The sequence below is a fragment of the Phycodurus eques genome, chromosome 17, assembly GCF_024500275.1.
Source record: "Phycodurus eques isolate BA_2022a chromosome 17, UOR_Pequ_1.1, whole genome shotgun sequence".
Classification (NCBI taxonomy): domain Eukaryota; kingdom Metazoa; phylum Chordata; class Actinopteri; order Syngnathiformes; family Syngnathidae; genus Phycodurus; species Phycodurus eques.
In genome coordinates, this window is record NC_084541.1 from 19,758,248 (window position 1) to 19,775,515 (window position 17,268).

The 17,268-nt window shown below is 43.1% G+C and overlaps 1 protein-coding gene across 3 annotated transcripts in view; it reads right to left on the bottom strand.

Annotated features, from left to right (window-relative positions):
- Nucleotides 1-718: 718 nt before the first annotated feature.
- flrt1a (fibronectin leucine rich transmembrane protein 1a) overlaps nucleotides 719-17,268 on the bottom strand; it is a 54,206-nt gene continuing 37,656 nt past the window's right edge. For all 3 annotated transcript variants that reach the window (XM_061703127.1, XM_061703125.1, XM_061703124.1), the window contains 2 exons: nucleotides 12,541-12,757; nucleotides 719-5,537 (listed from right to left, as the gene is read on the bottom strand). In XM_061703127.1, coding sequence (XP_061559111.1) covers nucleotides 3,406-5,451 — 2,046 coding nt within the window. In that variant the 5' untranslated portion in view covers nucleotides 5,452-5,537; nucleotides 12,541-12,757 and the 3' untranslated portion in view covers nucleotides 719-3,405. The remainder of the gene's footprint in view (nucleotides 5,538-12,540; nucleotides 12,758-17,268) is intronic.

A 17,268-nucleotide genomic window follows, 5' to 3' on the forward strand; every position in this document is an offset into this window, starting at 1 on the left:
CATTCAAGTTCAAGAAGGAAAATGACCAAATTATACAATTCAATTCAAACACTGGGGGCATTTCATTCTTCTTAAGTTCTTAGTTTGTGGTTTTCTTGAACGCGCTTGAGTGTAATAACCAGAAGTTCGTCTATCCAATCCGAAGCCATCAGAATCAGATTCATGTGACACAGGTAGACATGACACTTACTGGATTTCTCATGACAGCCCGATAATTGCTCAGTGTGTACAAGCAGAAGAGAAAATGATAACCGTCGTCACTATACGTTCGTACCCCATTTAAGGAATTGGCAAAGTGTTCGCACTCCTTGCACAAAAAGAAAGCAAATATCAGAGCACAACTTTCACTACGTATCCATAGTATTTTTTCCTCTTCAAATTGATTTAATTGGACTTGGCGATACCTAATACAACTGAGAATGTTTGTACAAATGATGACTCTGATTTGCAGAAAAAACAATTATTTTCTTTGTCCAAATTAGCAAATGATGGCAAAAAGTCCAACAGGTCCTCCAAATACTCAAAAGCATTTCTTCATTGAAGTTCTTCGTTTGAAGTTCGGAGTCCCAATGATCTCGACTCGGCTCCATTTCAAATTCTCGCTCGTTTGTAGTTGCCGCTGGTTTGTTCCAGTGTGTTCGTGCTTTTCTCAAAGTTGTTTTCCATTCCAGAAGTCACGTTGCTCTTAGTCGTGAGGTGAAATGACAGGTTTCAGCAATAACAAGATTATAAAACCTTTATTGATTCCATCTGATGTCACACAAATTCAAATTTGCATTTCACATGTACACCTTATGCAAATGTATGGCACCCTTTACTTTCTGTAGTTTCAGAGGGGAAAAAAATGGTTGTGGCCATGACTATGTTTATACAAATGATGAGAAGGTATGTATTAGAGATGGGCTTTTTATTTGATTGAGTATGGGGGGGGGGGGGGTCAATTAACACATTTTTTTTTTTTGAAATGACTGTAAAGGCATGATAGACTCTCTCTCTCGGAATGCTCTGAACGTCTGTTTCGATGCCTGTCTCGCGTTGACTAATGCTGCCCGGAGGAGTCGCCATAATGTGGCTTTTGCTCAAATTCCCACAGCTGCTGTGATGTTGTTCTTCTCTCGACCATAAATAATTGGAGACCGGATCAATGGCACTTCTGTTAAACAATTATTTCAATAGTATTCACATCTCTAGTTTATTATGACTGCAAAATAGCAATTACAGAATGTCAACATTCCTTTAAATAGAATTATCCAGGGCTGGGAGTTTGTGGCAGCAAGAAGAATTATAAATTGCTCTGACATGTTGTCAGAGACCACTTTTTTTTTAATTTTTTATTTTTTTTAAACTCAGGCAGGCACAACAATGAAGGAAGCACAACTAGTTTCCCTTTTGGAAGTAACATGGTAGTAAACAACATTAAGCCCGAGGCCCAATTCACAGCTATTCGTGAATGACAAACATATTAATGCATGGATGAGCTTCGTCACGACAAAGCTATCAATTTACGGGCTTTGTCACTGTCTGGAGATGTAACTTTACCCTCCACTGTGTCTCTCATTACATTTATATTCCTCTTCTCCGCTAAGTGCTCATACAATTTCAGTGCCACGAGGTAATAAAAATGTCAGAACGAGTCTTTTACTATCCAAAGAACAAACACCAATAACCCTTTTTCATCAGCCTATCGTCTTTGAATGGCTCCCCCAGTCGATCCACTTGCCCGTGGCTTGGATAGCCCGCTGTGTAGGTCAAATGTGATGCCTAATTTTTCATTCTTGCGAGGATTTGTCTCACACAGGAAGCTCCCAATACACTTCCGGGCCAGTTCAATTTGTTACTTTCCGATTCGGTTTGTCCACAACCTAGGCAAAGAGTAATCAGCAGATGCCAAATTGAAGTTGTTGCCTTGAGGTGTACTTTGCATGGGTTCTTATTTAAAAATACATATAATATACTGTGTAAACCCGGAGACCCCTTTGTCTATTTAGGTGAAACTGTTTTGGTTTGGGTTGTGTTTAGTTTTGTTCCATGTTTGTCGTGTGCTCATTTAGTTATTGTGTCCACCCGTTGTCGTCAACCTTCTACCTTGTGTCGACCAATCAGCTCTCTCCAGGCACTCGTGTCTTGTCCAGGTGTTCCTCGTTGTCTCGTCAATCTGTTTGTATTTAGTTCCCTGGTTTCTTTCAGTTCTTGTCGGTTCATTGTCATTGTAGCATGTCATTGTCTCCGTCTGTGCCATGTCTTCGTTACCAGTCGTGTTTTGTTTCCAGTTTTAGGTTTGTTCAAGTGTTTCTTTGTTACTTTGATCATCAGTTTTGGGACTTAGTTGAGTTTGCTTTATCCAAGTTCCTTGTTTGCCCCTTTTTTTTGGAAATCAAATATAATCTTTTGGGACTCCTGCCTTGCCTCCCTGCTCCCCTGCACTTGGGCCCTCCACGATTTTGCCTTGCCTTCCTCGCCTTCCAAAAAACTCATTGGTGACAGAAACAATTGAATGTCTCAAGAGTGGGTTTCATAAATGAGAAATATAAGGGTGAGCAATTTTAAAGAGCATTTCAGTGTCGACAAAAACATATGAAACAAAATAAATAAAAAGCTGTGCAGTATGATGTGATATCTACAAATCAATGGTTTCAAAACAAATAACATTTTCAAACAATCCACTCAATACCAAATGTAATTACACGCTCATGTCGCGTCCCATGGCATTAGTGCAACGCGGCGATGCTTGAATGTGAATGATCTGAGGTATGACCAAGGCTGACCAGTCAAAAAAATCTTCATCCTGCCTAAAACTGAAAAAGGGCATGACAAGCTTTACTTTAAGACAAGTGGCTATTTCATTTTTGAATTCGAACAATTCACAGCTTTGCAAAGCCCTTTCCCTGGATAGCTGGTAGGGCACAACGATAGAATTGAGGCGTTTGCACCAACGACTCGATGAAATTTCATACTGTAACCGATTAGTGAGAAGGAGATGAGTGCCAGAAATGTCAGTTCATCATAATTTGCATTCAAGATAGCGACTCCTGTTTGAGAAGGGATAAGCAGTCTCCACTATCGTCCAATCTTTCCACAGTGTATACATTCTTTGCTTACATGTCACAGAGAGGAAGCATACACAGTAAAACATACACGGGCCATTACTAAGATGTCAAGAAACGGTCCACTGCGCATTTACACAAAGGATGTTTTGTCTGCTCCTAGCAGTGAACTGTCCCCACACAGTTTCAGGTCCAGATAATCACATACTGTTTTCTTGTTGCAGAAAACAACAGGTAATATGGAATGGGATACCAGAAGTCAAAGGCACAGAAGGGTGCTTCCGAAGTGTCCATGTGGAGGAATATTGTGCATCTGATACAGTTTACAAATGATTCTGTGGTCAGGATCTGGTACAATACATCATGTGTAACAGTAGTCTATGTCTGGGATTCCTCCTTCTCTGTAACCCCTGTTGGTGCTGTGCCTCGCATTGGACATATGATTGGCACCTTTGTACAGGCCAGTGCCATTGGACGGGAATATGGTATGAATGATGTAATCCTCTTGTAAGGGCTTAGGCTGCATTGGCTGGCAAGCTGACATTGGTGTCATCTGCAACCCCGGACCGCGGATCTCTAATATGGTATTGTCTTTCTTGGTGCCTGACTCAATGTAGTCGTCATAATTCTTGCTTTTGCGGGAGCCGTTGCGAGTGTAATGGTCTCGGGAACACAAGTGACCACTCCTGCGTCCGTACCAGCAAAAGATGGCAAAAATAAGTGCCAAAGATACAATTGCAGTAGCCCCACCAATAATCCCTGTCAGGGGCAGCACTGTCACAGGTTGTGAATTATTCTCTTCGTCTTCCTCCAATGGGCTGGGATCAGCGGTTTCCGCTTTTGCACACACCAGAGCTTCATCAGAGTCAGCTTCTCCTGAAACCCCGCCTTTATTCTCTGAGCTGGCAGGCAGGGGCACCATACAGATGATGTAGCTTGAGCGCGGTTGCAAGGAGGTAAGCAGATACTCCCGACGATCACCCCGGACCAACGTCTCCGTGATTGATCCCATGGCATTACCGATACCCAGTCGGAGCCAACTGAGCCTGAAGGAAGAACTTGGCTGCGCTACACTCCAGGTAACACGGACACTACTTTGAGAGAGAGGCTTAACATTGAGAGCCAGACTCTTCCCGACACCACTGCTGCTGAGAGTGTAGTCCAAGCCGGAGTCAGGAAGCCCCAGACCGGGACGCTTTGACCGGAGGGTGAAGAGGGAACCTTGGGAAGGTGTGTTGGTGGTAGAACTATCTGCTCCACCAATACTTGCTCGGTCTTTAGTCCCAGCGGTCCTCACCACTTCACACTCCTCCATCTCAGTAGTCAGGTCTTTCAAGGCCATTTCTCGCACCCTTTCAGGCCCCTGGCAGGTGAGACCTCTCACTGTGATTGAATTACCACGGGCGTGTAACCAATCATATAGCCACCGCAAGTTACAGCCACAGTGCCAAGGATTACCTCGCACCAGCAGCTGACCTAAGTTGTCCAGATCTTTGAACAGTCCCCGTGGCAGGGTGGTGAGATTATTTCCAGAGAGGTCCAGCCTTTGCAGCCTGTGCATGCCATCCAAAGAGCCGCGGGGCATGTGAATCAGGGCATTCTCCTGCAGCGAGAGGCGCTGGAGATGGGCACTGGGAAGGTTGACAGGCGGAGTCTGAAGGGAGTTACGGACTAAGGACAACTCCGTCAAGTTGGACAGACGTGAGAATGTGTCATCAGCAATGCGCTGATTCGCCAACAGATTGCCATCCAAAACAAGACATCTCAGTGAGGTGAGGCCACGGAAGGCGTGCGTAGGAATAGTGGAGATCCGGTTGTCGTCCAGACGGAGTTCTTCCAGAGATGCGGGCAATCCTGAAGGGATGCTAGATAGGTGATTACGGGAGAGGAAAAGAAGGCGCAATCGGGGGTTGTCTGCGAAAGCCTGGTCCTCAATGCTGACGGTGGAAATAGAGTTGTCGTCCAAGTGGAGCTTCTCCAGTAGCGGCATCCGAGCCAGAGCGCTACGAGGAATCGTGCGGATGTTATTGTCTTGCAAATGCAACTCGCGGACGGACGGTGGCAATTGCACGGGGAATTCATCCAGTTCATTGTCATAGAGGTAGACTACATGTACAGTAAGCTGGCGTTCCAAGGAAGTGGGAAGGCCTGGGTTGTTTATCTGGTTGTTTTGAAGGTAGAGGACAGATGCGGAAGCCGGCAGTGAGGGGATGGAGCTCAGGCCACGATCATTACAGTAGATGAAGTCTTCATCGCATCTACACACAGATGGGCATATCGGGTCTTTTTCTCCAACGTATCCTTGGATTGTGGCTGCGGCAAAGTCTAGCACACACACGAACATCGTCAAGATAAGGAAAAGCAACGGCAGTCGAGCCTCCAATTTAGCAAGACCAAAAAGTGCCATTGTGAAGAGTATGGGGATTGGTTTTTGTCCCGGTCTTTTTTAATCCTCAAATTGCTGTGGTGAGCTGCACTCCAGTGACCTCGACCCTGCAAGACAAACAGAACATACAGTGAGCAAAGATGAAAAGTAACTGATTTGTTGTCACCTGGGATAAACACAAAGACTACGTCCAGAATATCTAAACCAGAGAGAAATAAGTTTTCACAACACCACCGTCCGGGGTGTGAACAAATGATCTGCTAAGGATTTCCGTCATCGTTGTGCCAATGATTTATAGCAAAATAAGCAAAGATAACAGCACAGTTAATAATCCTTTTTTCCAGAAGTCCCCTCTGCCGTCATAAAAATGATGCTTAGCTGTCAGTCCATTTCAGCTCATAACCGAGATATTAGCTTCCACCTATTCAATTGTATCAGCCGATTCCCTTTCACTGTCGTGTCATTTTTAGAATTCCTTTCTTTTCTCTACGCTATTCCTCATCCACCCCAGTTCCACTTTTCCGTGTTGTATCAGACGTAATCATTGTCATGTCTGTGTTGTGGCTTTGCTCATGTGACCTTGCCGGACCAATGCCCTCCGCGTACAACACTCAAGGCAGGAAGGGTCTCGGAACCAAGCCAGACCATCAAATTAAACCGTACTGCAAATGGTCTTTTTGACTTAAGTGATCATGACAGAATTGGACTTTGCCTTGTATTTCATTTTCCACTGAAGGTGCAAAGCGTAGTGAAGAGCAAAGTTGACAAATTCGGTTCTACATTTAGAATTACGTTCACCATGTTGATAGATACGAAGACTTAAGACTATTCTAAATTATTTAAGAGAGCTTGAGAGTCTCCAGGAGTTGCTAGCAGATGGTTCCATTAGCCAGACAGAGCTGAAGGCACTTTTCATTATCAAGAAGGAAGACAACGCACAAGAGTTTAATTTCATCATTTCGGTGAGCCGAGGGCTATTTCTGATTGAAAAAAAATTTACATAATGAAGTGTCACATTTAAAAAGTATGTATAATTAAACATTTTAGCTGTATAATGTAATGTGGAAGTGAATGTGGACAGTATATGCGGGTGGAACTTAAAATAAATTACATTTTCACAGTAGTCGAACGTAGAATAAAAAAAATTCAATATAGGCACGCTTTGCGAGGTCATAGAAATTTTAAGTGGTGTACAACTGCACTCCTGCATACTGAGAGATGCTTGTAATAAATTGCTCATGTTGCGAAATAAAGGAAACAAAATATTAGAACTATCTTACAAGTGTACATATTTATCTTACTTCCTTTCTGAAAGCGTTAATCCAAGCTGGTCTGATTGCAATAGTACACGAGTGTCCGAGAAATGCACATGACATAGGTAAAAGTTCGACTGGCCTTTGGAAAGTGTTCTCTCATGAGATGGTTACAAAGGAAATCACCTGGCTAATTCATAATTCATAAGATGCCTTCTCACAAGTGGGCATCATTTTCCGTTTTTCCTTCAGCCGCTTCTCCCGGGCTATCACGTCACGTCTCTTGTGAGGTGGAGCGTTGCTGCCACTACTTCAAATATGCAGAGTAGCTTGTTGCACACATCTAATGGCCTTGAGCTTGCGCAATCATTACTTGCAGTCTATGGTATGTACTTCTCTAGACTCTGCATAATAACAGTACACGCGAGCACGGTACACCATAACTACATTTCTATACAGTGCTTTGAAAACTGCTAAAGTACAACACTCTGACAATGCCACCTTGAGCCCAGAGCTCATTAGTCGAACCTTTATGGCCCACTCAGCATCACACACTCGTTGTAGTATTGATTTCCTTGCAAATCCGAGTGATCTGAACGAGGTAGACAGCGCTCATGCAGCTTATCGTAGTCTCAAGGGTGTAAATGGAACAATCAGGCCATTGGACAAAGGAATGTCAACTCTGTTGGGAATTTACATTGCTATTTATAAGCCAAAATACTCAAGACATCTTATGTGGGCATACGGGTCAAATTGGAGCTTTTTCAAAGTCAGCAACTAAAGACCCAATTCTCAGATGTCTCTTGAAGATTATCCTGACCGATTACCCTGTGCTGTGGGATGAGTGATTATTCCTCGCCGATCTGCTCCGAAAACGGTTGGGGCCTGACAATAGTAAACCTTAAAGCTGTTAGATACCATACTTGCGATCGCAAATCCTTGTGTGAGGTCAACGCGGCTGAGCTTCGTGATTGGGACGCGAAACGGAAACGTAGCCAATTAGGAATTAGCACGCGCTGTTGCCAGACACAAATTGAGGAGCAACGGATGGTGCAAAAGACCTCCCAAGTTACTCACCACATTAGCAATGGCAAGGAAAAGATTGCGGTTCTTGTAGTTGTATTGTGCATTTTTCTAACAGAGTCCTTTATTTGACCTCCTACATTTGAGAATGTTGCTGTGAACGCACTTGCCAGTCCTTTGCGAGTGTGGCCTTACATACTGTTTGGATGTTTGTCGTTCAAATGCACGTGAGCGATTGACTGGCCATGCATGGTGAATTTGAGGACAATGACCCATATATGGACAATGTTCATATTCGGTTTCTGTCTACATTTCAGCTCTGTGCACACGGAGAGCAAAGCAGCCTGGGATGTGAGCTAATGTGCTTAGCAGACAGACAGTCGCCTCAGGGAGAATACAGGACACAGAACGACCCCCAACCTAATACTGGAACCCAAGACTGGATCAATTTACAAATTAACAAAAAGATGAAGCTTTGAGTGAGGACCCCATTAAGACCCACCCCTACAGAGAGAACGAACGAGATTTTAGATGACCAGAGGGGTGAGGAGATCCACTTTACTGATGGCAGGGAAAAGATAATAGCAAGCCCGCAGCTAATCTTACATTGTCATGTTTATGTATTTTGTTGTTGATGGAAAGATTGGACATGTGGAAAGGAGGACAGAAAACATGACCGTTGAGATGATGACAGAAATAAATCAAGGGATCGGAGATGGGAATCATCAAAAGCTGGGGGTTGCGGCAGATTCATTCGGTTTGTGTGCACGGGGGTGTGTTATTTTCTATAACAGTGTAGCTGTCTTGCAATCATGTACTGTACTTGGAGGATAGACAAATGGGTTTAAATCGCCAGCAAAACAAGGCACCGCCATTTTCCTCCTCGTAAAGTCTTCATTTTCATTCATTACATTCAAATATTAGGACAAGTTGTGTGTGGAGGGCTGCTGACTTGTGTTCTACATTATTTCTCTTTATTTTCATCTTTAAATGATATACTTCATGTCATGTAAATACATTTCTTTAGTCGGTTCCTGTCTCTGGGAACAACTCAAGTTTCTATTTGGAGTCTTTTGAAACCCTGGTATGAATTGGAATAAATGAAAACCGGTCCAGAGAGGATATCGCCTCTTGCCAAAAGTCAGCCGGGCTCGGCCCCAGATCACCTACGGAGGACGCGCTATAGAAGGAGGAGAGGACGTACGGATTCACCGATAAAGCCGTATTGCATCATGAGTGATCATCTGCAATCCTCACGTCCCATGAACACAAATCACCTTGTGATAGATTTGATGTAAATCCACACAAAGTACACGTTCTACATTTAGAAAAGAGAAGTTGAATCCAGTATATTCTAAATGGGCATTTATGATAATATGATCCATATTAAACATTTGTAATGGTGTTGAGTTTACATTTAACACAGATATTGCTTTCAAGAATGGTCGCAAAGGTCAAGAGATGGAGGCAAATATACATGAGTGGCTTCGTGTGGTTTTTTTTTTTTTTTTCTTTTTTTATGGGGGGGCGCTGTTGAGTGTGCAGCTCCAAGAGCTTGATATTTAGACTTGATATTTAGCTGAAGAGCACTGTGACATGTTTTAACAAACTGCCCTGTAACCTGTTGTGTCATCAGTGCCGGCAGTCAGTCTCCCCGCTGCTGCTACCCTGAAATTCTTTTGGCTCAGTGTTTCTTCCCCGGCCGGGACAGCCAGATTACAGGTAAATCCCTCACAAAAGGACCAGCAGCTCTGCAGAAAGCATTTCGCACAAAGCGGAGAAGTAATCCGACACTGACTGGGCGTGGGAGAGCATTGTAGTCAAACTGTACCACACGTCAACTCCATACATAAATCTAGAATGCTCCGCCATTGCTTCCCCTATAGCTGCTTAGGGGGAGCAATGACGCAATCACATTTGTTTGTTTGCTTGTTAGCTAGCAGGATTACGGGGGAAGCGTTTGCACAAACATAATTGCGAACTGGAACTTTAGCGGCAACACGAGAGGCATCCCGGCCGGTCCGCCGATAACGGAGACTCCGAAAGTCGGTGATCCGGGGTTTGCCGTGGCAACGGCATTTTCAAATGAAATACCTACATATTGGCGCTCTGGGTATTCATTGGGTACTAGTGCACCTTTAGTGCATGCCTCCATGGATATCAGTCTTGATATGACGGAAGAGAAGATCTCCGCGCGCGTCCTCATTGGTGTCTCCTGCTGCAAGCTTGGCAGGCAAGCCTGCAAATAAACTTTCGACGTGTCACTCTTGCCAGCGATCATATTTCACTCTTTGATCAGCCCATCTCTGTCGACATCCGGAGATCATTTGGCCGTCTTTAATGCTGCTGTTTGTGCTAACATAAATTAGAGGAAATTGTTTCCTCTCAAGGCGCTAAAAACCTCTCTATTTTGAGAAAATGCAGTTGTCACGCTTCAGATGGGATTTGTTTTGGTTTTCTCATTTTCAGAGAGAGGAAGTCAAGAAGCAGGTTTCCCGCTTTAATTGGTTAAATTGTCATTCAACTCTGACATGTTGCTATGTTAAAAAAAAATAAATAAATAAATAAATAACACAATCATTCAAATTATTATCAAGTAGCAACCTTTCCCCATTAAAACAATACTTTTAGTTGAACTAAAGTGATCATGTTTGTTTTGAGAGCATTACAAACACAATATGGAATTATTTGATTCGTCACATTGTCTGGATGCAAATGTCTCATAATCAAATCCAGAAAAGTGCCTTTTAAGTGTAAAATTATGGAAGTGTCAAACCGGCATCAGTTAGGTCCGGTGCAGATGCACTTAACGATTATTTAGAAAAAAAACCTAAACATCCATCCATATTCTGTACCGCTTATCTTCACTCAACACTGTATATACAAATAGAAAGACAAACACACACATGCACCCACACGAAGATAAAAGACTACTTTTAAGTTGGCGCTACGCTATTCTGTGTGACTTATTTTTCACATTTGTGTCTATCCTAGTTGAGTTTGATCAACAAATCGATTTCAAAGTCTCAGACGAAAGTATATTTGGCTGACGGGAGCGATGACGCACCCGCTGATACGCAGTCTTTCTTTCTTCCAGGAATGTATGAAGGACTCCTGTCTCGTCGTCGTGTCCTCTTTTCTGTCCAATCTGTTTGTCACTTGGATTTCATTTGGAACAGCGGTTCCTTTCCGTGCATAATTTTCTCATTTCTTTTGTGTCTACAGAGAGATCTCTCTTTACGTCAACTCCTTCTAAATGCAACATTTGCTCGATCCCATTTTAAACAGTCTTTATATCTTCCAAATGGAAATGTTAAGCAGAACAAATGGCTTCTCTTGAGAGGCTGAAACAATAAATGCTGGCAAATAACATCCGTTTACAATCCCCTTCTGTCTAATCAAATGTGATCCAAATGGAAACGACAGCAGTAATGTGACAATGTGAAAATTAATGACACGGTCATTAAATCAATACATCTAATTCAAGTACATTCGCAGGAGCTTCACTTCTGTACGTGTGCTAGACGGAATTTGGTTGTTTCAAGGTAACCACTGTATGCACGCTCATTTTTTTTTAAATGACCAAGTCCAAGTATCATGGGTCACAGTCCTGCTCAGAGGAAGTTTGGCTAAAATCTGCTGGACACATTTTATACAATCGTTTTCAGTTTTTTGAAAAAATTGGATTTATTTGTAACTGCGCCCAAAGAGCAGCTTCTCATCTCTCGGTGTCGTGCAAGACTCGAGTCTGGACTGACAGCCATCAAAAAGGGACGTCAAAGCCATTTTGGACCACTCCAACCTCAAGCGTTCCATGATTGTTTCTCTCCGTCAGCGCAAGAAAGGAAGAATAGCACCCAAATTCTCAATTGCCATTTGTCGTGTTGACTCTGGCATGAAAACAGCCCGTTTTTTGTTCTCTCTGTGTTTTCGGATGATGCCTCACAGCACACAAAGAACCGCGTCTCGGCACCATGAATACTCGGTGATCTCAGAGAACCCCAAAAGCTTGTTGGACAACACTTACTACTCTCGCCATCTTGATTGGTTGAATAGAAACATCCTCTTTGCAGCATGATCACGATCACATATTAAGCCAATGACAACTGTAGTTCCTGTTTGTCTTTTTGTAAAACAAGACGAAATATTGCAGGACGACTGCAATGTGAAAGTACTTACACTTTTATCCAATATAATTCTACCATTTAAATTCATAATAACCAGGAAATATGCCAACGCTAACAACGCCGATGTTTGATTTGAACGAGAGGCACAAATCTGCCCAACGCCCAGTTGCCCTTGACGTGAATCCGCTGTTCTCCTTCCAGAAATCCTACCATGAACAAGAGCTGTCAAAATAAAATAGCTAATTTCAGTTTACCATTCATGAAACTTCTGAACATAATTGCCATCGATTGGAAAAGCTACATAGCAATCCCTGTGATCCGATACAAAGGCAAACAAATATGTTTGAGCATATGTTTATGGAGGTTGTAGCTCGCAGCGGTGTGGAACTGAATTGAATCACAATGATATGCGGTTGCAGTATTTACACATGAGGGTTAGAATTCAAAATTCTAAACCCACAATAATAAACTTATTGTTCCATTTCATAATTCTCTCACATTGTCCAACCGAAATGAACATTACCTTATCTTTATTTAAAATTGTACACGTGCACGTAAACGTTACGGCCTGTGGAGTGTTCACCAACTTGGTTAATAAACCACGGAGCCCATTTTTAGATTCCTATTCATGTCAGAATACATATTTCAATATAAACTCTGCGTCGACATTACAAGCAATTGAGAGGAAAAACAGCCAGCCAGCATACCTTTCTTTCAGTGCCATTTGCTCTCCATTTCCCCCCACACGCGGCATTCTTTAAAGTGTGCCAGCTGTATCTTCTCCAGCTCGCGTCGTCACATCGTCCTTAAACTGCGATGCGCGAGGAAGTGTGTTGCCACCATCAGCCGCACGAGCTCTCTGGAGTCTTTTTATTTTCCGTTTTGATGTCAATGAGATGCTGCCGCTGGTGTCAGATGGGCTCTCTGTGGAGAAAGTGAGGACAGATCAAAATCACAGCTGACCATCAATGTAAATCAAAGTGTCAAAATGTCACATTCTGGAATGAAACTGTAATGGCATTACTGATCTCTCAGCAGGACATCGGCCGTCAAGTGCACTATGGCGCATGTCATATACAGCAGATTAGTTCTAGGTTGGTGCGGGAGGATCACACGATTGAGTCTTGAACTTTCATTACGCTATCTTCCAATAAACCAAAAGCGCGTTTGCAAAAGCTTTGCGGATGCTTATTGAATTTTCTCTATGTGTTTTTAATAACAATTATAAAAATAAACTGTCAACCCACTTTAAAATTCATTTGATTTTCCGTCAACTATAATTCTGCACTCATCTCTGCTCAGTCGATGAAAGCCTCTCCATTAAAGTCCTATCAAAGTGAGTTCAAAGAAACACTTCTGAGAGGGCAATCTTAGCTCAAATATGATGACATCACAGTATTTTGCCAAAATAACCTTCCTCAAAGACTTTTGCCTCAGACTTCAAAAACGGCTGTCACACATACTCCCGGGACGGTGAAGGGTTTTACCTAATCATTAAACGAGTACTTATACTTTCAGATAAACGTTGAGCTCAATTGGGATTGAAAGGACTGCAAAAGTTGTGAAATCTAAATGTGTTGGGGAGAAAATGATTCTTGTTCCTGGCGTCTTCCAGTCTACATCAAGCGGCAGTGTGTGTCAAATTGAGTCACACGGGCAGCAGAGAAAGCAGCAGATTTCCATGGAAAAGCTGCTAAAGCAGAGTACACGCAGCAATTTGGAATATCTTACTGTTGGGAATGGGAAGGTTCCATTTTGTCCCGATTAGCATTACTGTGTGAAAGAAAATCTGGCTTAGAGAAGATACAGAGTGGCAGTCAAATGCTGCTGAGGTTGTACAATCCTGACCAAAATAGTTGCTAAAAATACACTTCTGAAGTTGCACAAAACTACGCCAAAACATCAACATACCTTCAGCAAACAAATGATTACCTCTGCTTGAGTGCTTTTATTTTTATTCAGCTTTTTTGGTGCGTTTTTCTTTTTTTACAACATGCATTTAAAGGAGAAGTGCAGCCATGCTTCACACAAGATGTTCAAAACAAACAAACAAACAAACAAAATGAGCATATGAAGTCCATTGAAGACTAAATTGTCCTTAAGCACGAATGGGAGTGCACATTGTTGCTAGTCTATGATCATACCAATCGTTGTGAGTAATTTCCTTAATACTCAAAGACAAAATGAAGTATCGTTGCCACTTCCCGTGTGGAAAACATTGCAAGCCCTCTTCTCGATGCTGTCACCACATCCACATCCGCGCGCACCCAAGCTGACCTTTTGATTCACCACTCTGACTCACAGGCAGGGTCGCATGTTTCCAATTTTCTTGTTGAAATCTCCAATTGGATTTCTGCCAAACGCTTCCCGATTGACCTTGACACTAACCCGCCGTTCTCCTCCCAGAAATCCTACCATTAACAAGAGCCGTCAATCACCGCGCCGTCGGCGCGCTCAATCCCGACCGAGCGAGCGGGTCGCTCGGGCTGAAATTGCAGATGTGCCGTGTGGAAAATGTGCTGACTCAGACCGACTGCGAACTCTCTTTGTCTGCCATCTGGGTTGCTGCAGAGGCCATCTGACAGAGACGTATCAAGATCGTTGCCATCATGCATTTTAAAAAACATGACCTGCTTTTTGTCCATCACTGTAGACAGCAACACAGTAAACCATATGACGGTGTCATGAAGAGAGTTTGTCAGGCCTATACAGCACGCGGGTGTGGCAGGCTTATTTATGGCAACGTTTTGGTTATTTTTTTACATGGTGGCTAAAGATGACTAATTCAAACTGGGTCAAATATAACGTGGAGACCGTTACTCTATATGGTGCGCTCAACAACAACACTGACTGGTTTCCTTTTCGCTCAGTTTTCAGCCACTGTTAGATGAAATGAATCTTTCAGGTTTTAACAAACATCAACCTTGACTACAAATCCTGTTTGATTTTATTTGATTTTTTTGGTACAATACCAATCTTAAATATTTACCACTACCGGGTGTTCCTTCCTACGTCAAAATGTGACTAAAATAACAACGCTTGTGGTGGCCTGACATTTCGGCAGTACTGTAAAATGAAAATATCCTTAGCCATTTTATTGTAATAATGGTGACATCTCTAGTGTGTTCTACAGGAAGAAAAGTAATTACTTCTCAAGTCTCAGTGGAAGGTCTGCGTCTGCATGTTTAACAACGGTGCCGAAGGAGTGTTGTGAGGAAGGACAGCATGAGGTGCGTCCTGGCGGCTATGCGACGTGACCGCGTGGATGACGCCGCCACACAACATCGAGGATGCACGCTTAAGTGCGTGCCGCGCCGGGCCGCTCGGTCACCCGGGAACGGCTGGAGATGTTCGGTGCTCGAACAGCCACTGGTCGCGTCCGGGCATCCTTGCGTTGTAGTCCACGGTCCTATCATAACACATTTATTCTGGATTATGTGTGCTGTAATGCTCGGGTTTGCAATTATTAGAAGTGGCCAGAGTAAAGAGGGGAGCAGATGCTGGCGGCGTTTAACACCGCCCTTCCCATCACCCACCTGGCCCCCCAATACCGACGTTACATTTAACACAGAGCAGTCATTCACTTCATCGATCCATCCATCGATCCATTTTCATTCATTCATTGAGCAGCACACTTTTCTTGTGTTTTGCTAAGTATTGAAAACAGGTTTCATATCATCATCGACATTTAATATATAAATATGACGAGGCTAGCTAGCACTGTGTGTGGTGAACGTCCACAGAAGCACAACGGAACAATATTTTCACTCGCACACTCACTGAGAATTTGGCAAAATATAAACCACCTTTTGAACAGCAACAGCACTACGGAAAAGTAAAACACTTTCACGACAAATGTTGGCTGTCAGCAGGTTGAGGAAAACACTGAAGCTTGGGTCTGTTAAAAATGGGATTTTTAAAAAAATATTACTCCAACATCTTTCCGTGGACTTTTTCGTTGTTGTTACACTCCACCACTCTAACTTCTATTTAACATGGATCCCCGGTGACATTTCTTTGGTTCTGTCTCTGTGGTGCCATTAAGGAGCCACAACGGGTTTGATGGCAATGTTATGAAAGCAAATATTGTTGACATACGTATTCAAGATCCAGTGTAATCTGTATTTCCTAAACGGTCTGCTGTCTAAACGGAGGATTTTGTTGCACAGGTCTGTTATTACAGCACGTCCTCATAAAAGATTCAAACGTTCACGCCTGCTGTAAGTGGTTTGTAGCTCACTGTGATTTTACTGTGATAGATGTGCGGAAAGCAAAGCTGAGATGATTTGACGCGCGCACGCACACACACACACACACTCGCACACAGAGAGCCCGTGATGTGATCAGACTTTTAATACGGCGGCACATAATGTCTATTCAGCGACGGAGGTGGCAGGGAGCAGCGTCGTCGGGGATGTCGACGATGACACATTATGGAGGTGAAATGCACCAAGTGTGATGAATTTATATGAGCTGTTGGCTTGGACATTTCTTTGTCATTGGCCTGAAGTGTCCTCGCGCCTTAATATTCAACGATTGGCTTTTTGGATTTTTTTTTCTTGAAGGCCCTTCTCAATGACAAGTGAAAGAGCATTCTCTGTTCCCATTTGAACCAAGAAGTGCATCTGTCCTACTAAGAAAGCTTTTACATGCTTAATTAAGAGATACTAAGACGCAGTGTGTAACGCTAATTCTACTCTTTGTCTCTATCGCCGCTTTTTAATTTGATTCAGGATCCATCATTGGGACTCTCAGTTTGCCCTATAATGTGGTCCTTTCTCCATCAAGGCCAACTTCTGCACTCGTGACTGTCTAATTTGCTCTCTTTTTGAGCCCTCACAATCAGTTCCTCCTCCGTTGGAGTCATCCACCAGATCTTTTCATTCTCATCCTCGATGTTGTTAATTCAGGGCTGACAGGCTGAGAGGAGAGAGCCAAGGAGGAAAAGAAAAAAAAAATATATATATATATATGGATAAAGAGAGCAATAAGTGAGCTGGTCCGTGGAGAGGATACAAATGCAGGAGATGGGGTGCCGCTTTCACCCAAATACAAATATTGGCAGGGACTGAGCCGCAGGAGCTGGCCAGAGAAACTAATGTAAACATGAAAGGAATAGAGAGTGGAGCGTTCATGGAGAAGCTGTGGAAATGAAGCAGGAAAACAGATGAGTAACAAGACAAACTCCACTTTGAAGCAACACTATGTAAGAATGTTAGGTTGAACATTTGTCTCATTACCATGGAAACCCTGATGATTATTATGATGATTATAGACAAGCGGTTATTAGCACACCGACAACACCTCCAGTTTGCATGTTGTGACCGTGTTTGCGTGGTACGCTGTCCTCCCACATGCCGAAACATGCATGCTAGGTTCATGAACACTGAAAATTGTCCATACTTGTGAATGGCTGTTTGTCTACATGTGCCGTG